Consider the following 10,000-nt stretch of genomic DNA (forward strand, 5'->3'; position numbering starts at 1 on the left):
CATGTTCGAGGTCTACAGGGGTTTTAAGGTAGGGAACATCCAAGATTGCGACAACGAAAAGTGTTCGAGAAGCTGGAGAATGGGAAATTGTGTCGTTTTCTACCGCCTGAGCTCGCAAACTTAGGTTAGTAATCAATGAATCACCAAGGACTACTTTGGAATGTGCACTACGTTGCGACTATAATGGTAAGGAAAGAAATAGGTTTTCAAAGCTCGGTTATAAGATCTAAAAGATCTTCTTGTTACTCAAGTTCCGAAACTCACATGTGTTCGCTAGATCATAACACATACACACATTCCTGACCGGACTGTGAAAAATTAAAACTGGACTGTGACCTTCCTGGGCCATCGCAGAGTCTCATTTTGCCCTCAATCTTAGCAAGACAAAGGCTATGCTGCTGTCTACGCATCAAATGTCTCGAGTTCATCAGTTAGATAAGTCTCGCCCTACTGTCGCCATTTCAGATAAGACTGTAAATTAAATGTGGCGAGGACATTAATTAATTAAGGATGTTTTTTCAAGGCTTCTATAGTACTCAGTTTAGGAATGCTAAAGAACATCAAGAACTTTCAGTTCAGTTCAATGGGTTTGCTACGAACGCACTCCAATGTCCAGATCTCATTTGGCTTGACAACTCAAGTGGGAGAGCGCTGCACCTGTGTCTCAGAGGTCGTGAGTTATCGGCCGTGCGAGCTTGCATTTAGGCGTAAGTGACGTTCATAACTGAGATGGAAAAAATAAACTCTTCTCATAAACCTCCTTTATTAAAATTGTTTGACAGGGTGGACCATGGTATTCAAAGCAGTTACTGGTTCCTACAAAGAGAACGTGTGGGAAGTATACAAATCTGAGTTACCTTTTGCAGAGTACATAACAGAGGCTCTTGATGTGACAGCCAAACACAGCGGTCTTTATAAAAACCGACTAGTTTCGGAACATCTGGCAAATGTTCCATCCATCCAAGGTGGGTGCCACCGTAATGCCTGGTAAGTCATTCAAAAAGCACATCGTATTGACGAACTCTCTTTGCAAAAACAGAACTGAGATAAAGAAGACTTCAGTCCTGTATGAAAGTTGACGTTGAAACACTGAAATTAGAGGAAATAATAAACTTAAAGAAACTCTTTTCATCCAGTTGAAGAAACATTAAAATACCCCTATTTCTTTAGATCCGCGGGTTTAATTAATCGCCGATCACATGAAATACCTTGATTTCGTGAGATGAGTAGTCCTTGTAGAAAGTCGTTATTGCGTCATGTAATTTTGGAAGAGCACATGGTTTTTGATTGACAGATAGACAGGTCGATTTGATAGAGTTTTTGCGGTGAACATTTTTGCTTTGGCTCGAGTGTGTTTTTGGTTGCGTTGATCAAAACTATCTTGTAGATTTATTTGCTGGTGATTTAACATCGTCCTTCCAGCCGGATGTACAGTCGTTGTTGATATGGAAGATTTGGCACGACTGAGAAGAAACGTGTAGCACACAGAACTTTCATGCAAAAGAAGTTTAAATCGGTAGACGAACATTTGGAAGCCTACCACAGGTAGAAGAAGGGAAAGCTAAATTCACTTCGAGACGGTCTCAACGTAAGTGTCGTGGGAGCGGCGAAGCCGCGAGAGGATTGGGGCGCGAAAGAAGAGCCTGCCTTTTGAATTCCGCCCCACGGAACTTGACAAGCCGTCATTTGCATTGTGTCAAATAACCAGCGAATAGTGTAAAAGAAGAGAAGAGGACGGGGACCAACGGAAGCTAAAATCGAAGAACTTTCAATAAACGATACACAATCTCGACCCCAGAGCTCTTCTCTTGACTGAGGGAGAGAAGAGCTCTGGGGAACCCTGAAACAAAGTGTCTTCCCCTTGGTTTTTGTGAAGAACAATCAAACGCGTTTCTAATTGGCGCATTCATGTTAGCACGAGGAGTGAGCAGGCGCCGTAAGGTTCAAATAGTCAATTTTTGGCTATATGAATCCTACAGCGCATGTTCTCCTACATACAGTTCCCCATAGCCTTGGGTTGATCCGAGGCTCTGGTGAAGAAAACGAGACGACACACTGAGAGATTTGACAGAACAAAATACATTTGAAACTGACCAGCTAAACTCTTAAATACGAATACTAATTAGAAGTTGGACTGCAATTCATCACTAACGCCCGTGCCTATGTCAAATTGCTCAAAGATCTAACACATATTATAACAAATAGAATCAACGAGAAGCGTCAACAAACGTGATCTGAAATAAACACACTTGAGTTTCGTGGCAAACACAAACCTCTTTTCATGGCTAGAGTTCAGACTCCAATTAAAGTTGTAAATGTAGCGAGCCAAACTTGTCGCATTTCTAAATGCTGTTTCAGCGTGAAGTATGGAACAGGCAAAAGTGATCACGTATCTCTTGAAAATCTGCACCGACCGTCAAACAGTTTATGCATCTTAACTCGGTTGATGAAGAGAGAGAGAGAGACGTGACAAGGGTAAAATGGAGTTTATTGCCGATAAGCTTACCGTTTGGAAGTCCAAATGTTCACAGTGTGGGATTCATCGACCACCTTTGTGGAGGTTTGAGGATGTATCTTTTAAGATCCGTTTGAAGTCATTAGCACTGTCGAACGATTCTGCGCCGGTACGAATATTATTTGCGAAAAACTGCTTAAAAACCTTTCACCGTCGCGTCCTGTAGAGGAGTACAGTTCAAGCCCCGCGAACCTCCCTCCTCGACTTGGTCTAGCATTAGGCTAGCCAGTAGGCAAATAACTAAAACAACACATGTCAACTGCGTCCCGGCTTCCGATAGACTTTTGAGTTTTACTGCAGAAGAGAACAGTTGGGTTGTCGAGTCGGCATCACTGCGAAGTCAACACGTCCCTCCCTTCAAGTAGGCAATTTACTGCTTTTTTTTCTTTTACTTTAGCTGCATTGGCATGCTGGTAGACTTTACAAGAGAGCTGGCGAAAAGCTTCCATAACGGTGGCCTCAAACGTTTTTTTTTTACCCTGGTTATCGTAGGATTATTGGCGGCTTGTCATCCCATGTCACTCTTGACTAATCAGATACTGCGTTCGTGGATGAACGCAGAGAATTAAAAAAGGGGTGACTTTGGACGCAGGCAAGTCGTAGCAATAAACTGGATTAACCAGGAAGCTAAAGCATTATTGTTGGCTTCCCAAATAAATTTCATCTTACACTACAATGACAAAATCATTTGTCAGAGAAATAAAATTCCTGTCTCTCCGCGTATCACATTTCAACGCACGTAAAACGGTATGCAAATTTGTTAACTCAATTTCACCGCGATTCCCGCTAAATTTTTCTTCTTTCAAATACATTGTATTATCAAAAATATTATTTCTCGTCAAGCGTTCCATCTTTTATGTTTAAATAACCGCTAATAAATAAAGATTTTTTAACGATCTATCCGTAGATATTTTGTCATAATTTAATCTTTGCACAACAATCAAATCACAAAAATAACAACGCACGCAACAAATTTAGTCGCATTTACCTCTTCGTCGAATTCTAATGCTTAACACAGGAATTTATAGTTATTGTGAAAATCTTTCTATATTCGTTAGCAATCATGCTTTCAAATTTCAGAGAAATCGACCGGTCCGCGAATATTTTACGAGTTCTTTTCAATGGGATGTCAAAAGGCCTAGTAATAGGGGAAGTTCGCGCGTTCAAGTTGCGCGTGTGACCCGTTATAAATATTTTTTCACAAAATGTTCCCGAATCGTCAAGTATCACCACAGAAGACAAGAACATCATTCTAAAAGCTTATTCTACGCAAAAAGTAGGTTCTGGAGGTAATTTTGAGAGTGGAAATCAAGTTTACGCCGCATGGTATATTTATATTTAATTAAGTTAACACAACAGAAAGACGCTTACCTTATTTTGACACGAAAATGCTTTACTATTGCCATAAAAACTATCCAGTTAAGCTCGCATATTACACAACATGATGAATTCATAAAGGCCACCTTTTCCAGCGAAATATTTTTTGAAACAAACAACATATTTGCTATAAGAGGCAAAAAACCCTTCCTATTTCATTACGTGCGTAAAGACAAGAAACTCAATCGTTTCAAATTACACTCCGTGTCAAAAACGAAACTAAATAAATTTCCCACAAGTGTTCAGCATCAAACCCTCAACTGAAAAACTCTTTACTTGAATTATCAAGCAAAAAATGGGCAACAAGCTTTCTTTCAAATAATTTTTGACTAACAAGAATTTGTGAAATTTCCAAGTTTTACCAGAAGACTGTGCATAATTGAGTACAAACAAATAAGCCAGACAACACAGATCCAAGTCTCAGTCTTTGTTAAACCCATAAGTTACTATAGAATTTTTCATTTGATTTCAGTGTTTTGCAAAACACCACACTTGTACAATATTAGAACTACAGCTCACTTTGATTACGGCTCGATGGGCGACACATTGTTGTCGAAGTCCATTACTCGTCCCTTTTAAGATTCCAGTTTTTTTTTTCAGCGCCTGTCTTGTTCAGTATCCAGTTGACTTTCCATTATTGAGCTCCATAAGGGTATATTTTGTTTAAAGATCCACTAAAACGCCATTCGCGTTACATGACTTTCGACGCCATTGCCGGTTAAGTTACTCTTTCTACTTTGTTTAACAAGCTAGGTTGGATTCCGTTTTATGAGCAGCATAAGATAGATAAGTGCTTAATAATGTATAAGCGAATTAATGGGCATTTGCCGAATTATCTAAATGAACACTTAATTTTGAATAATCAGCGGCACTCCCGCTACACTAGATACTCAAGCAATAATGCTGTTTGTCCTAAATATATAAGAGAAACAGAGGGTGGACGCTCTTTCGCTGTTTCGGCAACAAGACTGTGGAATAGTATACCAATTGAAATTAGGAAACTAGGTTCTGTAGCATGTTTTAAAAAGAACATGTTTGCCAAGATTTTTAACGAACAACAATGTTTGCATCATTTCATCTTTTTATCGACTCTTGTATTATTTTAAGTGTTTATGTATTTTAGCTTACAATATTTGTTAGATTGTAAATAGTTGTGTATTTTATGAGGGCCACAAGTTTATTAGACTTTGGCTATTAAGTGCTACCCTCTTTAAATAAAGGCTTTACTTACTTACTTACTTACTTACTTACTTACTTACTTACTTACTTACTTACTTACTTACAAAACCGTGTCTGCCATGATCATACCCTCCACTTAGTCATTAACTTTCCAACGCCTTCTTCATATTCAGTACTGATTTTTTCTCTCCTCGCTTCAAAATCAGTTGCCTTTCGCTAAAGTTGCTCCGTTCGTAAACGGCCATTCCTCTACCTGAGCCCTGGACACTTTGAATTCTGCGTACAACTGTGCATAACAGCGGGGACAGCCACAGTTTTACTAGTAATATGTGATGATTGACCTTGTTCAAATGATACAATCCAGCCTAATTAACTACAAGTAATCTCCCTCATATTTTTTCTAGGCGAGAGTGGCTGTATACAAGAGTGCCAGTCTAGTGAAAAAGGCTGAATTTGATGGAACAGCCTCAACTCCGTACAACTGGTTCTCACCTGAGAGATATTCTGTTAAGGAATCGTCGTGGTGGGATGTAAAGTATGAAAGAAAGAACGTCTTCTCAATATACGGAAAGTGCAACCACAGACCAGCTTGTCGCCACTTTTATATGAGCAGACAATGGAGCAATTGTGCAGATACCGGCTGGCTCATGATCACGGAAGGAATGGCTTGTCATTGGGAGACTGCTCCCATTGCTCATTTCAGGAAGAACATTTACAGTAAACGGCGAGGCATATTCGCACATTTCAACGTAGGAAGTGAGTAACAACAATGAAATTAAGCTTGCAGTAGGGCATGAAATTTCACTGGGCAGGTTCATCCTCTTTATCCATGTAACAACCGAGTTTGGCTTATTTCAATACTACTGTGACGACAACGACCACCACCACCACCACCATGCATCATCAACTCATCCAATAGGTTTCTAGATCGTTGTTTCATAATGGGATAGAATCACTATTCTTGTGGTTCTGTTCTGAAATTACTGTAGTTTTTCTGCAAGTGCTTTCGCTTTATATCCCCCCCCCCCCCCCTTCACACACAGCTGGCATAGTCATATTAAGGCAAATTAGAAGCTTTAAACATGATTTGTCTTGTTTCCAACGGTATAGCTGAATTTATGACGAGCTTAGGCCGCATAAAAAAAGTTACTTATTACCTTGGCGGCAGTTAAATCCCCGCTAAGGTTATTATGATCGATTAGACAACTTAGTTCGCACCTCGAAAAGACGCAACGCAAAATAAAGGTGTTAGCGAGAATTTTGCCTGTGGCACTCATTCACTCATCAAGCACATGTTGTGAAAAATATAAAACCGCTATCACTGATAGAACCTAATACAAAGGGGAAGATTTTCCAGACCAACCCAGAATTTTCGCGCCAGTAATTCTTACTCGTTACACGACACTACCACGCAATGATGGCTTTAAACAAACAAATCAGTTTTTCCTCAAATTTTCCATGCACACTTAATTGACCAAATACGGCGGACGCGCGGTTGAAGCTTGGGTCAAGTACATGAAAGTGAGGCTAGTGAACAATCGCAAGGTAAATATGGCTTTTTCTTCGGTTTCCTTCGGTTTCCTTGAACGAAAATGGCATTCCAGGTTCTACTTTTGGTGGAGGCGGAACTCGGAAACGATGCGCTAATGTTCTGGTTAAGATGCCAGGACGATCATTGTAAAAGATTGAAAACACACACAAAAAAAGGCACAACTATTATTTTTATAACGGCAAGTGGAGTTGTGCGTTCGAAATATTCATTCAATATTTCGATCATCAATGTTTGCGGCCCCCTAGTGGCTGATCGATCTTTCTAAATTAACAGAGTCTAAGAGTATATTGCAACTAGTAAAGACAGAAATATAGTTGGCCTAGACCTATACCTCGTTTACACACTCGCTACAGAAAATGCCTTTCTTTTTTTTCACGCACCGAAATGAATAAACATGTAGGTTGTACTGGAAAAAAGTCTCTGAGGAGGTGCGGGTGAAAATCTACCAACGCAACGGGCGGCGGAAAAGCGATCCACATCTCTGCGAATGGCATTTATCCACTGCTTTCTGGAAAGCCAAAAAAATTGTCTGTTTGACCCGCTGGCCAAACGTTGCCTCTTTGAGTACACAAAGGTACGCAGCAGTGTCTGTTTGAGTTTGAAGAAAAAGCTAAGTGATTCCAATAAAAGAAACTGTAAACAGTCCTGGAACGCTTTTAACGATGAAAGCACGAAGGCAGTTAAGATTAAGATGACATTCACTTGTATTAAGGACGGTGCCACCTAATATGAAGAATTTTTTTCCCGGGGTATGACTACGCAGAAAAGTAGATCTTAGTTTAATTAGGTTATTGGAATGTGAAATTAAAATAGGGAGTAACCACGCATTTTTCGGAGATAATTAAGTTTGTTTTTTTGAAAAAAGTGGTCACTAAAGGTTTTTCACAGTTTCTATCGACACAAACATTTACTCACACTAAAAAAACAGGAAATTGAAAGATCTTTAAAATGAATAGCGAATTGCAACCAGATGATTCTATAAATGTATTTTTATTCACAAAAACGAGACCACAGAGCCATTTGTGTGCCTGATATCCCTCCTCTGTAGTTACTAAAAGCGCCCTTTATCGATTTTTCACGACGCAAATTAATCCCGACTTCCATGGGCCTCAAACTTCCATTTCATATAACAAAAATAGGGGTCACTGACGTTTTGTGGATTTTTGCATTTTCGTCACTCCCCTCCCTGTTGAATAAAGAATTTTGTGGTGCACTCTGGGATATTCACAATGCCAACAAGTACACAGAGAAAACGTTTTGCACTTTTTGAGTGGATATTTCCTTGATTCTTTTGAGAAGATTGGATCTTACGATTGGATTAAGATTGAAGTGTGGATCTCTTAATTGACCAGAGTAACATTGCAAAGATATTTTCAGTGAGAAAAATACGTGATTTTTGTTGTCCACTAAAATGGAATCCAACCCGTACGCGTTGAAGTGATCATGTAGCTACTTGCATTGTCAATCGTTTCTTGTGGTGAGCTTACTTGCCTTTGAATGACTTTGAAGCCCATTAAAATTTGTTAACTATTTTTGTTCAATACTGTTAAGTCTGTTATTGGACGTCCCTCGATCTAATTTTCGTTGGTCGTTTCAGCCCTTTATACAGAACAAAAACAACTAGACGCTCCGTGAGCTTAAACTGGGTTGCCTATGGTACGTGTTTGTTCTCCTCAAAATCCAGTTTTGGTACCCATTCCCAAACACCATAACAAACAGACGCACATGACCAGAAACGAGCAACTCCCTTTCTGTCACGGCATTCTTACAGACCGATCTATTTTTAGACTACCTTATCCGTCCAAAAAAAAAGGCAGTTCCGACTCGGTGACGCTATGACGTCAAGTTAGTTTCTTGTAATTGGTCATCAGGCTCCCCAGGGAGTCTCATTCCGGGAAATTCAATCTAAAAATAGATCGGTCAGTGAAAACGCCATGACAGAAATACTGGACTTTTGTTCGCTCCTAGTCATGGGCTCCTGAACAAATTATTATGAGTCAGGAAACGAAATACTATTTATTGCTGCCGCAGTGAGTGACCCTAAAGCGAACGAACGACGCAGCTCTCCAATCGGGAGAAGAACACAATTTTCTTCGAAAAGCAAGGGATTGTCAAGTCAAGTCAAAGGCGCAAGAAATTGTGGTTATGCACGCATGGAGGAATTAAGACGTGCGATATGATACTCTGTTTTTCATTTTACTTCTCGTATCGTTTACATTGTCACGCAACAGGAAAATCGTAAACTGAAAAAGGCCAAAAATTTGGAATGTTGTAGGAAACAAATCTTTTAACCTCCTCTCCAATACTAAGGTCTGTGCGGTACATAGTTTCTGAGTTATTTGTCGAAGCGTTTAACGCAATTTTAGAGGGTTTTCTTGGTCCACCAATGTGGCGGCCAGTAATCAACGAAAACATCTGAAGTTCACTTTGCGATGAAAGTGCTTACTTCTCTCTTTTGAGATAAAATACATGAGTATGAACACATCTCACACAAGGCTCAAATTGCTGAGGTTCATGGGGATAGACATTTTTTCCAACCAAATAGGTTTGTATCGTGGTGTCACGCAAGGTGACAATCCGGGAAACCGAAAATGCTGTATTTTCGAAACAAAAGACGTCACGGAACTGGAAACTTGAAAAAAGATTTATTTCTAGGCCATTGTGAACCTCCTTTCAATCAAAATTCAGAAGAACTTGCAATTTGATGACGTCACGTGTCTCGAATGGGGTCCAGAAGGAGGTCCAGTTGGGGGCACAAACCATCGTTAAATTTCAACATCTCCCTTCCCCTCGACGGCATTTTAAAAATACCGTCTTGTTTGTAAGTAGTTACTTAGTTGTTGCATAAATTAAATTTTGTCCGGAACGTAAAAATTCACCTACATGGGCAGTAGATAAACTGAAAACTCATTCTCAACTTCTGCTGGCGCGAGCGAGCAAAATGCACCTTCGCAGGGTAAGATTGTTGAGGAATTGCGTTACTTCCGTTTTCTTAGACCTTTGGCACACCGGATGTTTACGAAACTAGCCAATCACTGGCCAATTTTTATCGGAATCGGTTGAAATGACATCATTGTCTGATCTTCTGGCGAGGAAGCAATAGCGACCACACAGGAAGAAAAACAGCGGGAATTCTAGTTGAAATCACGGAAAAATTACATAGACAGCTTCTTTAGAGCCTAGCGAATAAAGGTTGGCCAAAAAAAAAATATATTATTAGTAATAGTCCTGATGCTAAACCTGTCAATGACATTCCACTGAGATGGTCATCTAGTCCACTTTGCTTTTAGAATTTTGCAGTTTAATTTTGTGACCTAAGATAAACGTCATGGTGAGAAATGAAGAAGATTTTGATTTTCAAACATATTTTATTGTTA

The 10,000-nt window shown here is 39.7% G+C and overlaps 1 protein-coding gene across 1 annotated transcript in view; it reads left to right on the forward strand.

Annotated features, from left to right (window-relative positions):
- Positions 1–1,481, forward strand: part of LOC138025507 (uncharacterized) — a 23,264-nt gene extending 21,783 nt beyond the window's left edge. The window contains exons 5-6 of the mRNA XM_068872709.1: positions 783–965; positions 1,423–1,481. Of these exons, the coding sequence (XP_068728810.1) occupies positions 783–965; positions 1,423–1,481 (242 nt within the window). The remainder of the gene's footprint in view (positions 1–782; positions 966–1,422) is intronic.
- Positions 1,482–10,000: the final 8,519 nt, after the last annotated feature.

Source organism: Montipora capricornis, chromosome 12 (assembly GCF_036669925.1).
Source record: "Montipora capricornis isolate CH-2021 chromosome 12, ASM3666992v2, whole genome shotgun sequence".
Lineage (NCBI taxonomy): Eukaryota > Metazoa > Cnidaria > Anthozoa > Scleractinia > Acroporidae > Montipora > Montipora capricornis.